This window comes from Hyla sarda, chromosome 1, assembly GCF_029499605.1.
Source record: "Hyla sarda isolate aHylSar1 chromosome 1, aHylSar1.hap1, whole genome shotgun sequence".
NCBI lineage: Eukaryota > Metazoa > Chordata > Amphibia > Anura > Hylidae > Hyla > Hyla sarda.
The window spans coordinates 223,700,116-223,725,488 of NC_079189.1; the positions used below are offsets into that span (position 1 = coordinate 223,700,116).

At 41.7% G+C, this 25,373-nt stretch overlaps 1 protein-coding gene across 4 annotated transcripts in view; it reads left to right on the plus strand.

Annotated features, from left to right (window-relative positions):
• The window catches only part of DNAH6 (dynein axonemal heavy chain 6), a 400,640-nt gene that overhangs the window by 112,292 nt on the left and 262,975 nt on the right, over positions 1-25,373 (plus strand). For all 4 annotated transcript variants that reach the window (XM_056568811.1, XM_056568814.1, XM_056568815.1 and 1 more), the window contains 7 exons: positions 912-1,032; positions 1,526-1,677; positions 5,020-5,172; positions 11,183-11,434; positions 12,125-12,253; positions 22,796-22,909; positions 22,985-23,128. In XM_056568811.1, coding sequence (XP_056424786.1) covers positions 912-1,032; positions 1,526-1,677; positions 5,020-5,172; positions 11,183-11,434; positions 12,125-12,253; positions 22,796-22,909; positions 22,985-23,128 — 1,065 coding nt within the window. The remainder of the gene's footprint in view (positions 1-911; positions 1,033-1,525; positions 1,678-5,019; positions 5,173-11,182; positions 11,435-12,124; positions 12,254-22,795; positions 22,910-22,984; positions 23,129-25,373) is intronic.

Sequence of the window (25,373 nt, forward strand, 5' to 3'; positions counted from 1 at the left end):
TTTAAGTTCCACTTTTTCCTGTAAAAGGTGGAGGGTCATGGGCATTGCTAGAACACATGTAGAATGGACCCAGGGTGACCGCAACCTCTCCAGCAGAGAGACAAGGAAGCAGGGGACACTTTATGGAGGTAATCTACTGGAGATGGAGGAGGGATGAGCTCAATGGAACAGAGCTCCCCACTGACTGTCTCAAAAGGAAATCATTTTGGTCCCATTTTTATGTGATCTAAAAGCTCTGCTGTGAAATATTTGAAACGTTTATTGTATTTTATGTTCAAAAAATGAAAGCCTGCTTGATACTGGAATGTAGCATAAAAAATACTTAAAGGGTACCTCTCATCAAATAAACTTTTGATATATTTTAGATGAATGAATGTTGAATAACTTTCCAATAGCATGTTAATGAAAAATATGCTTCTTTCTATTGTATTTTTCCCGATCAGTCCTGTCAGCAAGCATTTCAGACTCATGCTGGAGTCCTAAACACTCAGAGCTGCCAGCCTGCTTTGTTCACAGCCAAACAGGCTGTGAACAAAGCAGGCAGCAGCTCTGAGTGTTCTCCTTTGTGAACAAAGCAGACTGGCAGCTCTGAGTGTTTAGGACTCCAGCATGAGTCTGAAATGCTTGCTGCCAGGACTGGTAGGGAGACCCCTAGTGGTCATTTCTTCAAAGTGGAAAATTAAATAGAAAGAAGCATATTTTTTAATAACATGCAATTGTAAAGTTATTCTGCATACATTAATCTATAATATATCAAAAACATTTTTGATGAGAGGTACCTTTTAAATGCTGTATGTCAGCAAACATCTTTTCATATGTATAACACTAATAAATGTTCATGTTTTAGTTGGAAAATCAAGCATTTCACTGTAGGTTGAAAGTAAACATGTACATTTGCCATTGTGTTTTAGGAAGCCTTACAGTCTGCTTTTAATACAGCCAATGTGTATGCCTGTACGTTTGAAAGGTTTCGATTGTTTTTCAAAGAAAATGAAAGCTTGGATTTGAAAGCACTAAAAGAAGAGGACCATGGTATAATAAGTATTTAACAAACATGTTATTTCTTTTTGACACTTATCTTTTCCTGTGACATCTGCTTAGAAGGAACATAATCATTTTCTAATCTATAAACATCAACAATTTATAATTGTAAACCCTCTAGTCCTTTATTTGCAGAGTTGAGAATTATTTTTACATGACACTTTTGGTTCTATTTTGTGTTTGCTATTGAAGAAATGTTGTTTGACTAGTTGGGAAATGAAGGCTTTCCAGACCTAGGGTGTTTTCACAACATCTTTAGAATATTTCCTAATGTTTTTGTTCTCTGAATGAAAAATATAAAATGCACTACAAAATGTTTGTTTGTGGCGCTTTTCTTTACACTTTCTGGATCTTTGTTGCTGAAATCACATTAAACTATACCATATTTTCACAGTGTTTTTATGTTGGTCTTTTGCATTTTACGTTACATTTGTCCATATTTTATGAATAACATACTTACATCTTCTTATTTTATACCATTAAGGTGTTGATTTCTTTGCTGAGCAGTTACGTAAATACCACAAAGAACACAAGGAGGCTATGGCAATAATACAGGAGATTAATCTAGGATTACTGCTGATAGATTCCAAAAAATTAAAAGAGAAAATAATTCCATCACCAAAAATATGCTTAGAGGTAAGTGGCAATAAATGGATGGGGGAAATAGGTTATATATTGATAGAGAAAATTAAATAGCCAATTAGATAGCCATGGCCCCCTAGAGGTTTCATCCATTATTGGTTCTATTCCTTTCTGGTAAGTGGCCTTTTATGAAACAGGAATGACATGTTTTCAGTTCAATTTAATACATTTTAAATGGGTTATCCAGGAAAAAACTTTTTTTTATATATGAACTGGCTCCAGAAAGTTAAACAGATTTGTAAATTACTTCTATTTAAAAATCTTAATCCTTTCAGTACTTATGAGCTTCTGAAGTTAAGGTTGTTCTTTTCTTTTTAAGTCCTCTCTGATGACACGTGTCTTGGGAAACACCCTGTTTAGAAGCAAATCCCCATAGCAAACCTCTTCTAAACTGGGCGTTCCCCGAGACACGTGTCATCAAAGAGCACTTAGACGGAAAAGAACAACCTTAACTTCAGAAGCTCATAAGTACTGAAAGGATTAAGATTTTTTAATAGAAGTAATTTACAAATCTGTAGAAAACGGAAAAATATTAGTCCTCAGCTCAATATCTTAAATAGATTCAATGATAGATGTCTGGTATCAGAAAGACTGAAAAAACTGAGATGTACAATCAAATGATTTAATTGATGTAAAAGATAGATACAAAATAGATTTTGCGTTTCCCGTAGGGAGCGCAGTGCTAAAATTACAATAAATGAAAAATATCTAAAATGTCCACTACAGCTGTCATGCATGGATAGCAAAAATAGCATATATGGTACAAAGATATCAATATATATATCGTGCAACGATTACATCCAAGGGATAAACCATAAAATAAGCTCTATATAACATTTATATCCAACTGTATAAACCTGTATTTATAAGCAAATCACCCTGCAAAAACAATAACAATAGTTGTTTATTATTGTTTTTGCAGGGTGATTTGCTTATAAATACAGGTTTACACATTTGGATATAAATGTTATATAGAGCATATTTTATAGTTTATCCCTTGGATGTAATCGTTGCACGATATATATATATTGATATCTTTGTACCATATATGCTATTTTTGCTATCCATGCATGACAGCTGTAGTGGACATTTTAGATATTTTTCATTTATTGTAATTTTAGCACTGCCCTACCGTAGGGCCCTACGGGAAACGCAAAATCTATTTTTTATCTATCTTTTACATCAATTAAATCATTTGATTGTACATCTTAGTTTTTTCAGTCTTTCTGATACCAGACATCTATCATTGAAACTATTTTAGATATTGAGCTGAGGACTAATATTTTTCAGTTTTCTATATATTGTTATCTCTCGGTGGGAGAGAGTTTTTAGTTGACCTCGCTCATTTTTGGTGGTTGAGCTTCACTTTTTAGTCCTAATTTACAAATCTGTTTAACTTTCTGGAGCCAGTTGATATATATAAAAAAGTTTTTTCCTTGAATACCCCTTTAACATTTAATCAAACAATGCTCCACAGTGCTGGAGCATCAGGTTCTGCCCCCTTACACTGCTGAGTATTGTATGGTATGAGCTTCAGTCTGAATCCTTTTCTCATTGTTACTGCAGCTTTTACACATACAATGTACAGATCACTATGGAGCACACACAACAATAAAAAAACACCTGGATTGTGTGGTATTCCTAAAGTACCTCAAATGACTTCATACCTTCATAAAACACATCAATTGTGATTATACTGTAGATCAAATAGCTTTTTGCCCATGACAATACTTCCCTGAAAAATGAACTTCTCCAACCCACTTGTAAGTTTAAACAAATCACATAATCAAACCAAGGATGTGCTACTGGCTGCTAAAGTCTAAGGGTATGTTCACACATGCAAATTCCAGTGCAGCAGAATCTTATTGCTATCAATGGGATTCCTCTGCACAATGCACACTACAAGATTTTGGCTATCTGCCCTAAAATTCAGCCATCGAAAGAATGAGCTTGCTCATTTTTTAGACTGATTCCGCACTGCAGACATTGCCATCTAGGGGAACAGCAATGTCCTTGCGGTCTGAGCGCTGACTGATTAATGGCGCACTCAGAATTGCTGGACCGATTTTGTCCAGCCGGAAATTCGGTAGTTTGAACCTAGCCTAAGAAATTCATCTGGTGAACTGCCTGTGTAAAAGGGCCTTATACCTTTTTATAATCTGTAGCTTTCTGGTTCTTATTGGACAACTCGTGTAGGTTGTCTTATAGAGCAATTGCAAAAAGGTAAAATCTCCTCCACAGTGACTAGATTCTAGATTCCATTCATATAAATCTGAAGTGTTAAATACAAATATAATATTATATACAATATAATATATAATAAATAGAACTTAATGGTTCACTGACTGTTCCTCACTTTACTTCCACTCTAATGTAATGACACTTCACCAACATCATGAGATGGAATGTTATTGTAAATCTAAATACCGTATATACTCGAGTATAAGCAGAGTTTTTCAGCACGATTTTTCATGCTGAAAACACCCCCCTCGGCTTATACTCGAGTGAACTCTCCGCCCTCAGTATTCTTCAACCTGCGGACCTCCAGATGTTTCAAAAACTACAACTCCCAGCATGCCCGGACAGCCGATGGCTGTCCGGGCATGCTGGGAGTTGTAGTTTTGGAACATCTGGAGGTCTGCAGGTTGAAGACCACTGTATTCAGACATTGACAAGCAGTGATGATGAAGGGGTGGGGGGGGGGGCTGATGACAGGTGGTGATGATGAAGGGGGGGTGGGATGATGACAAGGGGATGATGACAGGTGGTGATGATGAAGGGGGGGTGGGATGATGACAAGGGGATGATGACAGGTGGGGATGATGAAGGGGGTGTGGGATGATGACAGGGGGATGATGACAGGTGGTGATGATGAAGGGGGGATGATGAAGGGGGGTTGATGACAGGGTAATTATGATGAGGGGGATGATGATAGGGTAATGATGAAGTGGGGGATGATGACAGGGTAATGATGAAGGGAGGGATGATGACAGGGTGATGATGATGAGGATGTTAATGACGGGGGTCTGGATGATGACAGGGGGGATGATGTATTTCCCACCCTAGGCTTATAGTCGAGTCAATAACTTTTTTTTTTTTTTTTTTTTTTTTTTTTTTTTTTTTTTCTGGGTTTTTGGGGTGAAATTAGGGGCCTCGGCTTATATTCCGGTCGGCTTATACTCGAGTATATACGGTAGCTGTTATGATATTTTCCTAAGCGTGAATGACCCTAAAAACCTTTTTCTTATTATTTAGACTAATGTGATTATATATATATATATATATATATATATATATATATATATATATATATATATATATATGTTTCCTTTCTAGGCAATAAACGAAATTCTGCCAATTCTTGCTAAGAAAAAAATGGATGCCATCATAGCAGAAGCTCAAGATGCCCAGTTTAAGCTTGAATTCTACCCCACCACCACTTTGGAATATGTAAATACTTTAATATTCTTGGATGACATTCAGGAACGGGTAAGTTAAGAAAATCATTTTGGAAAACAGCATGTGACAATGAAATGTAAACATATGGTAATATGACGTAAATGCACTTACATCCAAGCTGAAGAATCATATGGAAGACTAATGTAAATGTGTACAGAGCCCTTGAAACATACACCATTATACACAGTCCTATGTTTATTGGGACATTTTTTTTTAAAGTAAGCATATGGATAATTTAAAAATATCTGGTGTTTGTATGGCTGCATAAGGCTTTTTCCCCACACTATACTGTTATATCATTTTTAATTGCTTGCCATTTAAAGTACTATGCTTTTCAAGTATTTCTTTCTCATTTTGCATTTTCCCAAGTGTTTTGTGCAGTTTTATTTTTTAAACAGGATATCAAGTCCATAAAATTGATTAATCTACAGGATTAATGTTAGATCTGTGGGGCTCCCACTACAAGAACCCACATCAACCAGCTATTTAATGGGGAACTGGCACTTATGCAAACACCACAGCCTTTTCATTGTTTATTCTTGCTAGTCTTTGTACCAGCGCTGACTGAATCAGTCGGCGCTAGGACCGCGCAGACACTGCAGTCTCCAATAGACTACAATGTGTTTCCGCCTGAAGAATGAGCAACCCCTTTCTTCAGGCGGAAATTTCCAAGCGGATTTTCCGTTCACAAATTCCGCTTCACAAATTCCGAAGTGTGAATTTGTGACCGGAAACCCATTCACTACACTATACATTTTAGCAAGCGGAATTTCTGCCTGCAATTTCAAAGCAGAATTGCAGGCGGAAATTCCGTAGTCGGAACCTAGCCTTAGTTGTGGCAGTGCAAGGTACTACATCATTTCAGTGTACACTTGAATGGGACCACAATGCAATACCTTATACCCAGCGCTGCTGCTAATATGATGATGCAAGAACAAGCAAAACTAAACATTGAAGAGTGCCATTGAAACAGAGGGTGTGTAGAACAAAAAATGCAGTTAAAAATGAAATGCTGCAAAATGCTCTGTGGGAAACCAGCCTAAGGGTACGTTCACACGAGTGGACCCACAGCATATTTTATGCTGCAGATCCACCGCTGAAGGACCGCTGCATGGTGGCTTTAATGTGCCTGCTCGGAGTGGCAAAATGCCACTACGAGCAGACACACTCAAGCGATGTGTGAGTCGCCACGCATGCGCTGTATACTCGCACACATCACGGCCGCTCCCCCTGCTCCATGAGCTAGGCAGAGAGCAGCTGCGATGTGCGAGTATACTGCGCATGCGCGCTGCGACTCGCACATAGCAGTGTGTCAGCTTGTAGTGGCGTATTGCCACTCCGAGCAGACACATGTAAAGCCAGCATACAGGAGTCCTTCAGCGGCGGATCCGCAGCATAAAATACGCTGTAGGTCAGCTCGTGTAAACATACCCTAAAGGTGCGTTCATATGTGTGTATTTTCCGCTGCAGATCTGCTGCAGATTTGCTGCTGCAGATTTTGCTGTCCATTGAAAACAATGGGAAGCAAAATATGTGGCAGCAAATCTGCAGCAAAAATGCTCACATGTGAATGTACTCTAAAGGTTGCTTAGCAAATGCGCATTTTGATAAATGTAATTCTTATTATTTAAATTTGGTTTTCAGGTTAAAGCTTTTTTTAAAAATAATTTTTATTGATACTTTTTCTAATTATCCATTTTACTATTTACTAATAAATATCTAAAGTCAACCTATAATGGTTCCAGAACCACTAGTTATCAGGAAGGTCCCTGGTGGCTCCTTCCTGCCCCTCTGACCTTGATTGATAGATCTCTCCCTATAGCCAAACAGAGAAAGATCTATCAATTAAGGCTTATGGGGCCAGGAGAACCTGCTTGGGACCTCCCTCATGACTTGTAGCTCCGGCCCCTTGAAGGTGATGGTTACCTTTAAAATATTTCTGAAACCTTGAAGTTTTCACTCTGGCTACTAAGTTTAATAATAATAATAAACTGACACTTCCTTCTTTGTAGAGAAAACTTTTCATCAGTCTCATTATTATCACAGGAAAGATTACAAAGAGAGGGAACGATAGTATAAGACTGTATACACCACTGACAGAAGGTGATGGTCACTCTCCCATAAAATGTAGTGAATCGACTCCAGACTATTGTTTCTTATTGCTATGTGGCTGCTGTAAAGTATATCTCTGAACACTATTAACAGAACAAAGCAGAAGCACAGAAAAGATGACTGTACCCATAATAATGTACAAAACAAAAAAATAAAATAAAAAAATAGGAACTAATTAGAAAAAAAAAGAACACGTTTAACCCTTTAAGGACTCAAGGTTTTCCTTTTTTGTACTTTCGTTTTTTCCTCCTCACCTTTTAAAAATTATAACCCTTTCAATTTTGCATCTACAGACTCATATGATGGCTTTTTTTTTGCGCCACCAATTATACTTTGTAATGACATCAGTCATTTTACCCAAAAGTCTACGGCTAAACCAAAAAAAAAAAAAAATAATTGTGCAACAAAATTGAAAAAAAAAAACTGCCATTTTGTACATTTTGGGGGGCTTCCGTTTCTACGCAGTAAATTTTTTGGTAAAAATGACACCTTCTTTTTATTCTGTAGGTCCATATGATTGAAATGATACCCTACTTATATAGGTTTGATTTTGTCTTCTGGAAAAAAATCTACATGCACGAAAAAAAATCTACATGCACGAAAATTTATATATTTAAAAATGTCCTCTACTGACCCCTATAACTTTTTATTTTTCCACATACGGGGATGTATGTGATCTGAAGTTTTCATCGGTACCATTTTTGTTTTGGTTGGACTTTTTGATCGCTTTTTATTCCTTTTTTTTTATAGTATAAAAAGTGACCAAAAATACGCTATTTTGGAGTTTGGATTTTTTTTTTACGTGTACGCCATTGAAGGTGTGGTTTAATTAATGATATATTTTTATTATTCGGACATTTACGCACACGGTGTTTATATTTATTTTTATTTACACAGTTTTTTTAAATGGGAAAAGGGGGGTGATTCAAACTTTTATTAGGAAAGGGGTTAAATTATCTTTAACTTTTTGTTTTTAAATTTTTCTTTGCAATGTTATAGCCCCCATAGGGGACTATAACATGCATTACACTGATTGCCCACACTGATCAATGCTATGCCATAGGTTAACCCCTTAAGGACTCAGCGTTTTTCCGTTTTTGCCTTTTCATTTTTTCCTCATCACCTTCTAAAAATCATAACGCTTTCAATTTTGCACATAAAATTCCATATGAGGGCTTATTTTTTGCACCACCAATTCTACTTTGCAGTGACATTAGTCATTTTACCAAAACATCCATGGCAAAACAGAAAAAAAATGAATTGTGCAACAAAATTGAAGAAACAATTTCATTTTGTAGATTTTGGGGGCTTCCGTTTCTACGCAGTGCATTTTTCGGTAAAAATGACACCTAATCTTTATTCTGTAGGTCCATACAATTAAAATGATACCCTACTTATATAGGTTTGATTTTGTCGTACTTCTGAAAAAAATCATAACTACATGCAGGAAAATTTATATGTTAAATATTCTCATCTTCTGACCCCTATAACTTTCTTATTTTTCAGCGTACGGGCCGGTATGAGGGCTAATTTTTTGCGCCGTGTTCTGAAGTTTTTATTGTATGTATTTTTGTATTGATCAGACTGTTTGATTGCTTTTTATAAATTTTTTCATGATATAAAAAGTGACCAAAAATACGCTATTTTGGACTTTGGAATTTTTTTGCTCCCATAGGGGGGCTATAACAATGCACGCATTGATCTTTTACATGGATCCCTGCAATGCCTTAGCTTTGCATGAATCAGCGTTATAGGTGGTTGATTGCTCAAGCCTGTAGCTCAGGCTTGAAGCAATCAAATGCCGATCACACGTGACGGAGCAAGGTAACGGCGGACCTCCGCTCGCGTGCTAGCTGATCGCAATAGTCCCGATCAGCCCGACTGAGCTGCCGGGAAGCTTTTACTTTCGTTTTAGACACGGCGATCAACTTTGATCGCCGCGTTTTAAGAGTTAATAGCGCGCCACAACGATCGTTGTGCCGCGTGCTATTAGCCCAGGGTCCCGGCTAAGCCGCCGGGACCGACCCGTTTTAAATACCGGGACCGGGCACAGGGCGTACAGGTTCGCCCTGCATCCTTAAGAGGTGCTCGACTGCTCCTGCCTGGATCTCAGGCATGGAGCAGTCATTCGATGATCTGACAACGAGGAGGCAGGTAGGGAACCTCCTCGTGTCCATATAGCTGATTGAGACACCGCGGTTTCACTGCGGTGGTCCCAATCAGCCTGACTGAGCTGCTGGAAATTCTTTTACTTTCACTCTAGATGCGGCAATCAACTTTGATCGCCGCGTCTAAAGGGTTAATACCGGTCACTGCGATCGATGATGTTTGGTATTAGCCACAGGTCCCAGGACCGACCCGATATGACACGGGGTCACCGAGTTATATCGTGGGAGCCGGCGCTCGACGTATGAGCCCTGCGTTGTTAAGGGGTACCCCTTTAAGCATCTGGCTCTAGATGACATGTTCATCTAAAATCCACTACAGAGCTCACAAAAGACCTCATGATTTGGTGTACATTTGCTACTGCTTATTTACATGCAGAAGTACTGCTAATATTTTACTGGGAAAAATCTTCATCTTTTTAGCATGTTAATCCACAGTATCCAATTCTTATCAAATCAATAGTAGTTTGGTAGGCATTGCTGTGGATTTTAAAGGGGTACTCCGGTGGAAAACTATTTTTTCAAATCAACTGCTGCCAAAAAGTTTATCAGATTTGTAAATTACTTCCATAAAAAAATCTTAATCCTTCCAGTACTTAACAGCTAGTGTATGCGGTAGAGGAAGTTGTATAATAGTTATTTTCTGTCTGATGACAGTGCTCTCTGCTGACACCTCTATCCATGTCAGGAACAAATCCCCATAGCAAACCTCTTCTGCACTGGACAGTTCCTGACATGGACAGAGGTGTCAGCAGAGAGCACTGTGGTCAGACAGAAAATAACTATATACAACGTTCTCTGTTGTATACAGCAGCTAATAAGTACTGGAAGGATTACGATTTTTAATAGAAGTAATTTACAAATGAGTTTAACTTTCTAGCACCAGTTGATTAGAAAAGAGTACCCCCTTTTAAGCACAGTTTATGTAAACGGACCCCCCCCCCAATGTGTAGCAATTGAAGATTTTTTTATTTTTTTTTTGCAGATCATTTAGCAGCTAAATCCGCAACAATTTAGACTTAGGCCATGTAGTATTTTGGTCAGTATTTTAACCAAAACCAGGAATAGATCCACAGAAAATGTGCAAATATCTGTATTGGTTTTGGCTAAAAATACGGAACAAAATACTGTCAACATAGTCTCATTTAGTTCCAAGTGCAAGATTAGGATTATGCAGTTAAAACGTTTTTTCTTTATTCACGCGTACATCAGGTACCAGAGCGATACGGGAGAGCGGACAGGTGCTGTGGCGTGGGGGGTAGGGCTCATTTAGGATTTTGACTTTCCCATTGAGGTCAGTGGGGAAAACCTCATCCGTATATCTTCTGCTGTAAAATGCTGTTGCTTGTCTCCATTCAGTTCTACTGTTGAAAATTATGACAAGTTCAGGGTAATATTTCTGAGAACTTATTGCTTTACTCAATGAGACTCAGGTTGCCATCAGTAGTAGCTTAGTGGCCTTAGTGGGGAACATAGCAGAACTGGGAACATAGCAGAATTACTATGTTTTGAGACCTTTTATCAATAATTATGTATAATAATATTTAAGCCACATAGATGTACATTTAGGTGAAGATTTATCAAAATCTGTCCAGAGGAAAAGTTGCTGAGTTGCCTCTTGCAACCAATCACATCGCTTCTTTCATTTTTGAAAAGGCCTCTGAAAAATTAAAGAAGCGATCTGATTGGTTGCCATGGGCAACTCCTCTGGACAGGTTTTGATAAATCATCCCCTTTATGACTGATTTACAATTCCCTTTTAGATTGATGTTCTTGAAGAAGAGTCCAATGTGGTTGCACAGATGTATCAACTAATTGAAAGCTATGCTGTACCTACGCCTCCAGAGGACTTTGCAGTGTTTGCTACTCTAAAGCCTTCTATATTGGCTGTTCGAAATGCTATTGACAAATCTGTAGGTGAGAGAGATGGCAGCATTGAGAAATTTTGTCGGTCCCTGGATAAAGACATTGCAGAGCTAAATAAGGATGTCAAGGAAGTAAAGCAGCAATCTCAGGTATTTTTACAGACTGATCATATCTACAGTTCATTTAATTTATCATGTTTAAAGGAATATTTATGCTGCACAACTCCAGACCATGTATTCCCTTAATTGGTGGGGATCCCCCCCCCCACATGCCATTCACAGTACTGTACTGTGTAAATCTTCCCCCAGCACAGTGCCAGCCCATTTTCTTCAGCATTATGTCATTGCAAAGATATGTAGGTGCTCTCCTGTGATTGGCCAGAGAAGTAAGTCCAAATGTGAGAACTGCTGGCAGCCCAACTCTAGTCCAGCACCCTGAAATGAGGAGAATGATAAATACCTGAGATCAATAACAGCAATAAGAGTACTAAAATCACCTTGTCATCACTTTGAAAAGTTAATGTAACAATTCCGTGTAGGTTTTTAAACTTCTTTTGAAAGTACAGGTACACTTTTATTGCATTTTTGATGTGTTTTCTACAGAAGCTGATTTGAGCCTTTTCTCTGTATCTCTCCTTGTGTGCATCTCTAACCAGTATGTATGCCATTTTATGGAATGACAATTACAATTGCTGACTTAATACAAAATAAAGTTAATAACATAAAGAACCAATTATCTAATCAATATGTCACAACTGTCATTATAGATTTTTTTCTAGAATACTGTCTGGCAGTATTGGAGATGTAAACATTAGTTAATGCAAATCTGATTTTTTGCAGGATCCACAGATTCTGGATATTGGCACTGATCAAACTAAAATTACACAAATCCTGGCTGACTTGCAGATCATCATTGATGAGTTACAAAAACATGCTTTTCAGTACAAAACATATCAGAAGAATTTCAAGGTAAGGCTATAGAAATCATCTTCTGCTTTCCATTTCCATAAATTTGATGTCTTGTATGTCACAAGCTCAGGGCTGGCGTTAGGGCGGGGCAATCCGGGCAATTGCCCAGGGCCCCCATCCCCCGGGGGCCCCCTGCGGGCTGCTCAGTGATGGATCCAGGGGGGGACCCGCTACTGAGCAGCCCGCAGGGGGCCCCGTCACAATGGGGACATCCCTGTGTCCCAAAAGATCTTTTCTGGACATAAGGATGTCCCGGTTACCTTTCTGTGGCCCCGCGTTAACTTTAAAAATGCAGGGGCCGCCAGAAGGTAGCGCAGACAGAGACGTCACTGATGTCTCCTGCGTGCGCCCATAGTAACGGAGGAGCGGAACATCGAGGAGGAGGACACGTGCGCATGGTAGGTTACCTGCACGTCATCTTCAGTGCTGCGACCACCGCTCCTCCGGTACCGGGACCTACTGCTATGGCCTATAGGCCATAGCAGTAGATTGTGACCCCTGACCGGAGGAGTGGTGGACAGAGCACTGAAGTGGGGGAGTACACAGGCACTGTATACACTGTATATGGCTGAAGGATGTATGTCTGTGGGGGAGCTATACTGCACCTAATGTGGGGAACTATACTGCACCTATTGTGGGGAACTATACTGCACCTATTGTGGGGAACTATGCTGCACCTATGTGGGGGAACTATACTGCACCTAATGTGGGGGAACTTTACTGCACCTAATGTGGGGGAACTATACTGCACCTAATTTGGGGGAACTATACTGCCCCTAATGTGGGTGAACTATACTGCACCTAATGTGAGGGAACTATACTGCACCTAATGTGGGGGAACTATACTGCACCTTTTGTGGGTGGACCTATACTGCCAGCCTAATGTGGGGGGACCTATACTGCCAACCGAATGTGGGGGAACCTATACTGCCAACCGAATGTGGGGGCAACTACAACCTAATGTGGGGGAACTATGCTGCCAACCTAATGTGGGGGAACTATACAAAAATAAAAAATTGTACTATTCTGATCCCTATAACTCCCTATAATTTTCTGTATATGGGGATGTATGAGGGCTCATTTTTTGCTTTGTAGTTTTTATCGGTACCATTTTTGTTTTGGTGGGACTTTTCAATTGCTTTTTAGATATTTTTTTATGGTATTAGAAGTGACCAAACATTTGCAAATCTGGTTAGTACACTATTACAACTTTTGGGGCCCCACTTTTGATTTTGCCCAGGGCTTCGCTAAGCCTAAAACCGGCCTTGCACATGCTTATGTTGTAAATGTACTTAGACTTCTAAACCTTTTGTACCAAATTATGGTTTAAAGATTAAATGCCAAATAATAGTCCACTATATTATATATTTTAATGGCTATTAGACCATTTAGTTAGATAGCATTATTCTATACACCAACTCCGGTGGAAAACTTTTTTTTTTAAATCAACTGGTGCCAGAAAGTTAAACAGATTTGTAAATTACTTCTATTAGAAAATCTTAATCATTCCAGTACTTATTAGCTGCTGAATACTACAAAGGAAATTATTTTCTTTTTGGAACACAGTGCTCTCTGCTGACATCACGAGCACAGTGCTCTCTGCTGACATCTCTGTCCATTTTAGGAACTGTCCCGAGCAGCATATGTTTGCTATGGGGATTTTCTACTACTCTGGACAGTTCTTAAAATGGACAGAGATGTCACCAGAGAGCACTGTGCTCGTGATGTCAGCAGAGAGGTCTGTGTTCCAAAAAGAAAAGTATTTCGTTTGTAGTATTCAGCAGCTAATAAGAACTGGAAGGATTAAGATTTTTATTTTTAACTGTAAATTTTTATTAAAGTTTTACAGAAATAAGGGAAAACAAAATCCAACAGCTGACAAGGGAGAAGGGATCCCCCCTACCAGTGAATAACAAATGATCATCCAAGAGCAAAATCAAGCATAGTCTAAAGACAAAACATATCAATAGAATGAGTCTCAGTTGCTTAGGTACAACAAAAAATCAGCAGGAAGAGCAATTCCAAATCGGGTACATATAGTGGGAGGACCACAAAGGGAGGGGAAAGAAGAGGGAGAGGGGGGTAAGACAGACGAACCAACAGATAACATAGACAGAAAGGAAAGGGAGGGGGCCAACAGAAAGACAACACAGAAGAGAGAGAAGGTAGAAAAGAAAAAAAAATGAATAAAGAGAGGAAGGTCCGGAGGGGGGGAGGGGGGGGGGGACCCTACTCCACATTATGGAGGTTGTCTATCTGTAAATCTATCCCACAGGTCCCACACTGAGAGAAACAGGGGGATGGTGTTAACCAAGGAGACAGTGAGGGACTCAAGAGAATGCATCTCCTGTATCCTAGCTAGGAGCTCAATTTCCGTCGGGGGTCCACTTCCAATGCTTGGCAATAAGAGTTTTCGCTGCAAGGACAATGTGAGAAAAGAGCTTAAACACCTGAACCCAAAAGGGGACTATCAGGGGGCAAGCCCAAAAGATATGGAGGAAAGTGCCCAAACCCACTCCACAACGCCAGCATCTGTGTGTCGGCTTGTGGAAGCACGCTAAGCATGCGAAACAGTACTGTCTCGTCATCACCTCTGCCTCCTACTCTTTAAAGTTTGCCTTGCACGTTGTATTGATGCCTAATTTACAGTAAATAAGTTTTCACTGGATGGTGAGTGCAGTCTCCTTTTCTTCTATTGTGCTATATATACTGCATTATACCTGGGACTATGCACCACGGTGTCCATGTAAAAGGCAAGGTTCACAGAGGTCCGTCATCAGCTGTGTAAAATTAACGCCTTTAGCAGAGCAAGTGCCGGTCCACTATTCCTTTGACTTTTTACACCCAAGTAAGTGATAGCAGAGGGATACCAACTAAAGGAGTAATTAGCTTTCAAGAGGGAAACCAAGGGTGGGGTTTTTGGGGGGGCAGAGATTAAGAGGCATAGCTTCAGGCTTAGAAAGATTGACCTTATAGCCAGAAACAAGACCGTAGGTATGTAAGAGTTTATTCTAACACCAAAAACAAAAGACCATACAGATACATTGGTGAATAAAATATCAACAATCTTTGTTAGAATATCACAAATTCTAAAAATATACAATAAAAAACATATATGTGTTACAGTCAGCGCTCCGGTCCCCGCTCCTGGACCGGAGCGCTCACTGCCTCTGTCCCGGTCCGCAGCGTCCCTGCGCGTCCCGGTCAGACACACTGACCGGGAGCGCAGAGTTATCCCTGACGGGGATGCGGTTAGCGTGGCGGGAGATCCCCGCACAAGCGCCGCATTCCGATGCCGCCCCTTACCTCCTGCAGCTCCATGTGTCTTCTCTGTTCCCCGGCATGTGCATCCTCGCTCTCTGGGGCGCACGAGCGCCGGCTTCATGAAATTTAAAGTGCCAGCGCACCATTGATGGGTGCCTGGCCCAAAAGTGTTCTATAAATGTTCCCTGCCCCTTCCTGCCTTTGCCGGATCTTTGTGCCTAGTGAAAGCGTTCCTATAGTTCCTGTGTTGCCCTTGCCTGTCGCCGACCCGTTGCCCGTGACTGCCGCTTGTAAACCCGTGCTGCCTGCCCTGACCTGTTGCCTGACTATCGCCTGTGAATATGTGCCGCCTGCCCTGACCTTTGCTACGTCCGACTATGCTTCTGCCTGCTCCTCTTGTACCGTGTCTGCCTCAGCTACCAGAGGGGTTGAGTTTACTGAACTTGTTTTCTCTTTCAAGAGATGTCTACTCCACCTAGTGGTGAATCATACACTGGGAGTCGCAAGGCTACCTCAAAGAGACACCATTTCACTTGTGCGGAATATGAAACCCCCCTTCTGGACTCCTATGAGTTCAACAGGTGTCCTGGGTGCCGGCCACCTCCTAATCCAGCTGAACCGACTGTCCAGGACATGTTTGTCTGGATGAAGGAATTCATGTAAATCTCCATTAGCGAACTAAAAAGTGTTTTTTCTGCTAAAAGGCCTAGAATTTCCTCTAGTCCTGTCTCCATGCCTGAAGATTCTGTCATGTTGGTGGATTTCCGGTCTGAAAGTACATTGAAGAAGTTGTTCTTCCCTCTCTCTTTCCTGTGGACAAGACACAGAGATCACTTCGTTCCATCCGGTCTCGCGACCAGAATGTTGACCAGGGGGAAGCCTCAACATCCACCTCTAGAGGGCCCTTGGCTTTCAAAGTGGATGACACTCTTAAAAAATTGATGGTTTCTGAATGGAAACACCCTGATAAACCTCCTGTCCCCACCAGGAGGTTCAAATTGATGTACCCACTTCCGGAGAATGAATCGGAGTCCTGGCTCCCACCTCCTAAAGTGGATATGATGGTCACCAAATTGCCCAAAAGAGTTCTGGTCCCTGCTGATGATGGAAGCAATTTTCAGGATCCCCTGGACAGGAAGGTGGATTCATTACTAAGACGTTGTTATTAGACAGCTTCTGCCTCTGCTAATGTGGCTGTAGCATCATCTGAAGTCGCTGAGTTTGCTAAAGACCGAGTTCTCCGTATATAATCGGGTATTGAAGGGAATGTTCCCAGAGAAGAAATTCTGGGCTCATTCAAAACCCTTTTTCTTAGTCTGGACTTTCTCTGTGAGGTGACCCAACAGCACCTTAGATTGGCCGCAAAATTCATGGGCCTTGCTTCTGCAAGTAGGTGTCCTTTATGGTTGCACCCCTGAATGGCAGATAATTCTTCCAAGTTTAATCTGTGTGGTCTTCCCTTTGAACCTCTTCGGGTCTGAATTAGACCGAATTATGGAAGGCTTTGCCGACAAAAAAGGCAAATGCCTTCCTGTTCAGAGTTTTCGTGGCCGAGGTAGAGGGAAAGGGAGTAGATACCAGGGCCCTTCTAGGTCTCAGAAGCGCCAATCCAATCCAAAACGTGGTGGAGGACGTCGTGGTACAGACCGCAAATCTGACCTATGACTTTCCCGTAGTTCCCACCCACGTTTTCCCTCCTCCTTCCCTTCTAAATTCTCAGGTGGAAAGTCTATCCACCAATCCCCCTCCAGTATGAGGTCGTTTAAGTTTGTTTATAAATACCTGGATGCAAGAAATCCAGGATCCTTGGGTCCTAGATGTAGTCGGGTCGGGCTACAAAATAGATTTTGTTCCCCCCCTCCAAGGAAGTTTGTTTTGACCAAGTTATTACCCCAGCCAAAACAGTCCATTCCAGAAGGGGTTAGGGGTCCATCAAAGGGGGTTAGGGGTCTACTCCCCTATCTTCCTAGTCCCAAAGCCATCAGGGGACTGGCGCATGATCATCAACCTTCATTTCCTGAACCGATTTATAAAGAAAAGACTGTTCAGAATGGAAACCATCCGGTCAGTCATCAGCATCCTGGACCCTCAAGATCTTATGGTCACCATGCCTACCTTCACGTTCCTGTTCATCCTGCTCACAGGAAATTCTTGAGGGTTGCTATCAATATAAAAGGTATGATAAAGCATCTCCAGTTTGCTGTTTTGTTCTGCTCCCCACACCGTTAGAAAAATTGTGGCTCCAGTGGTCTCTGCTCTCAGACTAAAACGTCTAGAGATCATTCCTTATTTAGACGACTAGATTCTAAAAGCCGCTAGATGTTTTACAGTCTCATCTTCAGCTGGCTCTATATTTTCTCCAGCATTTGGCTGGATTATAAATTGGGAAAAGTCCGAAATTATCCCTTCAACCTCCAGGAAGTTAATGGGCTTTGTAGGCAACTCCTCTCAGATGACTTTATCTCTGACTCCAGAGAGGAAAAATCGAGTCGTAAGAGCCGCAAAGTTCTTGATGAGTCCTCGCAAGGTCTCCATCAGAACCCTGATTAAGATGTTGGGTCATATGTCAGCATCTGTAGAGGCAGTTCCCTGGGCCCTATGACATCTCCGACTGCTTCAAGATCAGCAGCAATATATCTATTTTCCAAAGACAGCCTTTGGATATAACACTGAACATGTGCACTCAGTTTCTTTGGTCAACCATGGCCAATCCTGTTCTGAATGGAATCTGTCCTGTGAAACTGCTGTATGGTCTTGCCCATCATGCTGAAGCTCAGTTTTAGAGTCTTGGCAATCTTCTTATAGCCTAGGCCATCTTTATATAGAGCAACATTTCTTTTTTTCAGATCCTAAGAGAGTTTGCTATGAACTGCCATGTTGAGTGTCATACTTCGCGCTCTGGCCACATGCACTGGCCGCGAGTGCATTGTCCCTTTGTGCCCGGCTGCCGGCGGGGCTGGGATTCGCATCGCGGGACGCGCCCACATGCGCGTCCCAGCCTGTCACTCACCACGCTCTGCTGCCGCCTCCTCCACTGTGTCTCAGCTCCGGCACACGTATCCCCGTCTCCTAGGGCGCGCGCGCATCGGAACTCTGAAATTTAACCCCTTAAGGACCAAGCCAATTTTCACTATAGGACCAGAGCGTTTTTTGCACATCTGACTTTTACATTTCCTTCTGATTCCGAGACAGTTTTTTCATGACATATTCTACTTTATGTTAGTGGTAAATTTTTGTCGATACTTGCATCATTTCTTGGTGGAAAATCCCAAAATTTGATGAAAAAATTTAAGCTCTCTGCTTATAAGGAAAATGGACATTCCAAATAAATTATATGTTTATTCACATATACATGTCTACTTTATGATTGCATCAAAAAGTTGACATGTTTTTACTTTTGGAAGACATCAGAGCTCTTCAAAGTTCAGCGGCAATTTTCCAATTTTTCACAAAATTTTCAAAATCTGAATTTTTCTGGACCAGTTCAGTTTTGAAGTGGATTTGAAGGGCCTTCATATTAGAAATACCCCACAAATTATCCCATTATAAAAACTTCACCCCTCAAAGTATTCAAAATGACATTCAGTAGGTATTTCACAGGAATAGCAGAGAAGTGAAGGAGAAAATTCAAAATCTTCGTTTTTTACACTCGCATGTTCTTGTAGACCCAGTTTTTGAATTTTTACAAGGGGTAAAAGGAGAGAAATCTTCCTAAAATTTGTAACCCAATTTCTCTCGAGTAAGGAAATACCTCATATGTGTATGTCAAGTGTTCGTCGGGCGCAGTAGAGGGCTCAGAAGGGAAGGAGCGACAATGGGATTTTTTCTGAAATGGTTTTTGGGGGGCATGTCACATTTAGAAAGCCCTTATTGTGCCAGAACAGCAGAAAACCCCCCACATAGTATACCATTTTGGAAACTACACCCCTCAAGGCACGTAACAAGGGGTCCAGTGAGCCTCAACACACCACAGGTGTTTGACGACTTTTCGTTAAAGTCGGATGTGTAAATGAAAAAAAATGTTTTCACTAAAGTGCAGTTTTTTCCCAAATTTACCCTTTTTACAAAGGGTAATGGGAGAAAATGCCCCCCAAAATTTGTAACCCCATCTCTTCTGAGTATGGAAATACCCCATGTTAGGACGTAAAATGCTCTGCATGCGAACTACAATGCTTAGAAGAGAAGGAGTCTTATTTGGCTTTTGGAAAGCAAATTTTGCTGAAATGGTTTTTGGGGGGCATGTCGCATTTAGGAAGCCCCTATGGCGCCAGAACAAAAAAAAAAAAAACGCATGGCATACTATTTTGGAAACTACACCCCCTCAAGGAACGTAACAAGGGGTAACCCCATTTCTTCTGAGTATGGAAATACCCCATGTGTGGACATCAAGTGCTCTGCTGGCGCACTACAATGCTCAGAAGAGGAGGAGCGCCATTGAGCTTTTGGAAAGAGAATTTGTTTGGAATGGAAGTCAGGGGTCATGTGCATTTACAAAGCACCCCGTGATGCCAGAAACAGTGGAACCCTCACATGTGACCCCATTTTGGAAACTGCACCCCTCACAGAATTTAATAATGGATGCAGTGAGCATTTACACCCCACTGGCGCTTGACAGATCTTTGGAACAGTGGGCTGTGTAAATGAAAAATTACATTTTTATTTTCACGGACCACTCTTGCAAAAATGTGTCAGACATCTGTGGGTGTAAATGCTCACTGTACGCCTTAATACATTACGTGAGGGGTGTCCATTGTTCTGGCACTATGGGGGCTTTGTAAACACACGTGGCCTTCAATTTCGGACAAATTTTCTCTTCAAAACCCCAATGATGCTCCTTCTCTTCTGAGCATTGTAGTGCACCCGCAGAGCACTTTACATCCACATATGGGGTATTTCCTTATTCAGAAGAAATGGGGTTACAAATTTTGGGGGGCTTTTTTCCTATTTTCCCTTGTGAAAATGAAAAATTTAGGATAACACCAGCATTTTGGTGAAAACGTTTTTTTTCATTTTCCCATCCAACTTTAACGAAAATTCGTCAAACACCTGTGGGGTGTTAAGGCTCACTATACCCCTTGTTACGTTCCGTGAGGGGTGTAGATTCCAAAATGGGATCACATGTGGGTATTTTTTTTGTATGTGTTTATGTCAGATCCGCTGTAAAATCAGCCACCCCTGTGCAAATCACCAATGTAGGCCTCAACTGTACATAGTGCGTTCTCACTCCTGAGCCTTGTTGTACGCCCACATATTGTGTTACAGATTTTGGGGGTCTTTTTTCCTTTTTACCGCTTGTGAAAATAAAAAGTATGGGGCAACACCAGCATGTTAGTGTAAATTTTTTTTATTTTTTTACGCTAACAGGCTGGTGTAGCCCCCAACTTTTCCTTTTCATAAGGGGTAAAAGAAGAAAAAGCCCCCCAAAATGTATAGTGCAATTTCTCCCGAGTACAGAAATACCCCATAAGTGTCCCTAAACAGTTTCCTTGAAATACGACAGGGCTCTGAAGTGAGAGAGAGACATGCGCATTTGAGGACTAAATTAGGGATTGCATATGGATGGACATAGGGGTATTCTATGCCAGTGATTTGCAAACAGGGTGCCTCCAGCTGTTGCTAAACTCCCCCATCCCTGGACAGTCAGTGGCTGTCCGGAAATGCTGGGAATTGTTGTTTTGCAACAGCTGGAGGCTCCGTTTTGGAAACACTGCTGTACAATACGTTTTTCATTTTTATTGGGGGGGGGGGGGCAGTGTAAGGGGGTGGATATGTAGTGTTTTACTCTTTATTATGTGTTAGTGTAGTGTAGTGTTTTTAGGGTACATTCACACAGGCAGAGGTTTACAGTAAGTTTCCTGCTAGGAGAAAAATTTGCCGCAGCTCATACTTGAAGCAGGAGACTCACTGTAAACCTGCCCGTGTGAATGTACCCTGTACATTCACATGGGGGGGGGGGGCAAACCTCCAGCTGTTTCAAAACTACAACTCCCAGCATGTACTGACAAGACCGTGCATGCTGGGAGTTGTACTTTTTGCAACAGCTGGAGGCACACTGGTTGGAAAACCTTCAGTTAGGTTCTGTTACCTAACTCAGTCTTTTCCAACCAGTGTGCCTCCAGCTGTTGCAAAACTACAACTCCCAGCATGTACTGATCGCCAAAGAGCATGCTGGGAGATGTAGTTATGCAACAGCTGGAGGTATGCGACTACAACTCCCAGCATTCCGAGACAGCTGTTTGCTGTTTGGGCATGCTGGGATTTGCAGTTTTGTAACATCTGGAGGGCTACAGTGTAGAGACCACTGTACAGTGATCTCCAAATTGTGACCCTCCAGTGGTCTCAAACTGTAGCCCTCCAGATGTTGCAAGGCAACTCACCGACTTCCGTAGGATCCAGGGAGCCACATCGCCGTCCTCTTCTGCTGCCGCCGCCGATGGGTAAGTGGACGTCAGCACCGGTCCTTGTCGGTTTCCCCGTTCTGCCGTGCGTGGGCAGAACGGGGAAACCGAAAGTTAACCCCGCCCCCGATCTGCTATTGGTCGTCGCTTCTGGATGACCAATAGCAGGGATAGCAGGGGTGGCACCCCTGCCACCTCACTCCTATCCCTTCAGGGGGATCGCTGGTGTGAATTAACCGTCGATTGCCGACATGGGGGGGTCTGATGACCCCCCCTGGGCATTTGCACGGGGTGCCTGCTGATCGATATCAGCAGTCACCCCAGTCCGGTCCCCGCCCAGCGCGCGGCTCTGGTGAAGACTAGCAGCACCTTAGACTCCGCTCCGGTCTGTGTCATCAGCCACACAGGTTAGAGGATTCACTTCCAGCTCTGTAACATTGAGCTTCCAGTGACCATTATTAGAGAGTGTGAGAGAGACAACACCAAATCTTGTTGTGTTATTAGTATTGCTTTCGTGAGTTAGGGAAACATGTAATAATAATAAAATGTATTTATATAATGCAAACATATTTTACAGCACTTGGTACATAGATAATTAGACATACAGCATTACACACTACTTGTTCAAACAAGAGGAGTAAGCGCTTACTATCTATATGTGTGGATAATAACCTGCAGAGCTATAGTAAACTTACGCCTGTCAACATGAGAGGTTACCGTTTATGTCAATAGACTTGAAGAGGTTGTAGGTTATTTTTGGATTAGAGATGACAATATTATATTAGATACTTGTTATTTTTTGTAATTTGTTAATATCTAGGTGGCTGCCAATGGTAGCACATCAGTTCAGAAGTAAATAGATATTTTTTTATTTTTAAAGGTTGAAGTGACAAAGTTTGATGAGCTTGAAGAAGTCAGTGCAGAGGTAAAACTAAAGCAGCTTTTATGGGATTCAATGGCTGAATGGGATGTGCTGCAAGCTGAATGGATGCAGGTAAGACTTTAGGTAATCGTGAAGTACATCAATACAAGTTATGTTAATCGAAATTACACTTTACCTATTTTACAGTCCAAGTTTGAAACATTGGATCCAGAGCAACTAAATTCCTTAGTTCTTAAGTATGCCAAATTTGCAAATCAGCTGGAAAAAGGACTTCCACCAAATAATGTAGTGCCATGTCTTAAAGAGAAGGTGGAAAAGATGAAAGAAAAGGTAAGACATTTAGTAATATAAGTAATATATATATCTATGTATTTATCCATACATTATAAAAGTTGTACATAGACAACATTTGGATTTCAATCATTTTTATGTTTTTTATTTTTATTTTAGTTAATTATTCATACCATGTAAACTGCAAACAGAGAATGTGCAAATTGAAACAATACAACAGCAGTACGAACAATATTAGGACTTTAACTGGTTATAATTGAATTATTGAAGACATGTTCCCAGTAGGGAGCTATGACTAATAAAAAAGCCAAATGGCATAAAGGAAAGAAAAAAGTTGAAAGTGGTGATCAAGGATTGGATGGGGTGAAGAGATAACGTAGGAGAGGAGGAACCTGAATCTTAGACTAGCTTAAGCAACTGTCCCTGAGTATAGTTATACAAAGGTTTCTAGTAGGGATCGACCGATATCGATTTTCTAGGGCCGATAACGATAATCTGTGGCCTTTTAGGCAGATAGCCGATAATTTATACCGATATTCCGGTATAAGTTATCGGCAATTTCTCCACCCACCCCCCGGCCCCGAAGAAGCGTCTGCAGATCATTGATTTAAAGCCGGAGCTTTAAATCAATGAACTGCAGAGGCTTTTGCGGGGCCAGAGACTGCCGCCGCCACCTGCTTCTCTCCCCCTGCCTGTCCTGGGGTCCTCCTGAGTCCAACCCCCCCTATCCTCTGGCCAGAGACCGCCACCACCCGCTTCTCTCCCCATGCCGGTCTTTAGTCCAACCACCGCTGCTGCACCATTACCTCTCCCATCCCCGGTTTTATAATTACCTGTTCCCGGGGTCCACGCTACTTCTGGCTCCGGTGGCGTCCTGAGCTGTCACTGTGCGCACTGACGGTGACGTCGCATTGAGGACGTCACTCTTCATTGCGCAGTGCACGGCGTAATGCAGGACGCCGCAGGAGCCAGAAGTAGCATGGACCCCGGGAACAGATAATTATAAAACTGGGGATGGGGGAGGCAATGGGGGCAGCAGCAGTCTCTGGCCGGGGCGGTGCGGGGGGGGGGGGGGGTGGCGATGCTGTGTGGTGGGGGGCGATAAGGTGGGGGGGGGGCGATGCAGCGGGGGGGGGGCGGTGCAGGGGGGACGAATTATCGGATTATCGGCAAGGTAATTGCTGATACCGATAACGTCCAAAATCGTGAATATCGGCCGATAATATCGGCCAAACCGATAATCGGTCGATCACTGGTTTCTAGACCCTCTTAAATATTTACACTTTAATAGGGTCCATTTTTTAACAATTATTTTGTATTCAGTTTAGTCTGTGTTCACACAAGGTGTTTAATTAATGGTACCGCTGCTAAATACTGCCGCAATTTGACAAAAATTTTGCAATTTGCATAATCACTGTAAAATTGCACTATTGTGCACTTTTTACCACAGTTTCAGAAATTTGTGGCAGTACTACTAAATTAAATACCTTGTGTAAATACAGTCTCACCTGCAAACAGGAGGTTTAATCACATAACCATGTGGTCATTAACCCCTTCAGGACACAAGTGTCAGATCAAACCCTGCGATCTCCCAAATGGCGCCCCGGCTTTCCTCCTGAATAGCGGCGGGTTGACCACTGCACAAAGCTGTGGCCGACACGCCCCCACATTGTATCTTTATGGGAGAGCCAGAGCACTCCATTGAGCTGCTTGGAGTGGGCGTGTTGGCTACTGCTTTGTGCGGTGGTCGACATGGCTCTTTTCATGAAGAGAGCTGGGGCGCCGTGCGGGAGATCATGGGGTCCCAACGGTCAAACCTCCAGGAATCTGACACTTATGCCTATCCTTAGGATAGGGGATACATTTTTATATCCCTGAATACTTCTCTAAGGATTAAGACAACTTTTTAAAACTAACCTGGGTCATTTTACGCATTATTAACCTTGGGATGCTGTAGTACTTATTCTGAGATTGTTTTTTTGTGGCATATTCTACTTAAAGATAGTAATTTTTAACTTTCTACTTGTAAGGAAAATGGTCATGCCAAATAAACTACATATTGATTTACATATACAATATGTTCATCTGGTGTTCACATCATAAAGTAAACATGTTTTTACATTGAAGACATTAAAGGGACTCAAAAGTTTAGCAACAGTTTCTCGGTCGCTCTTCATTGGGGGACACCTTACTTATGGGTATATGCTCTTGCCACTAGGAGGCACTGACACTAGGTAAAGTCGGCTCCTCCCTGTCAGGATATACCCACCCACTGGAAGTGAGG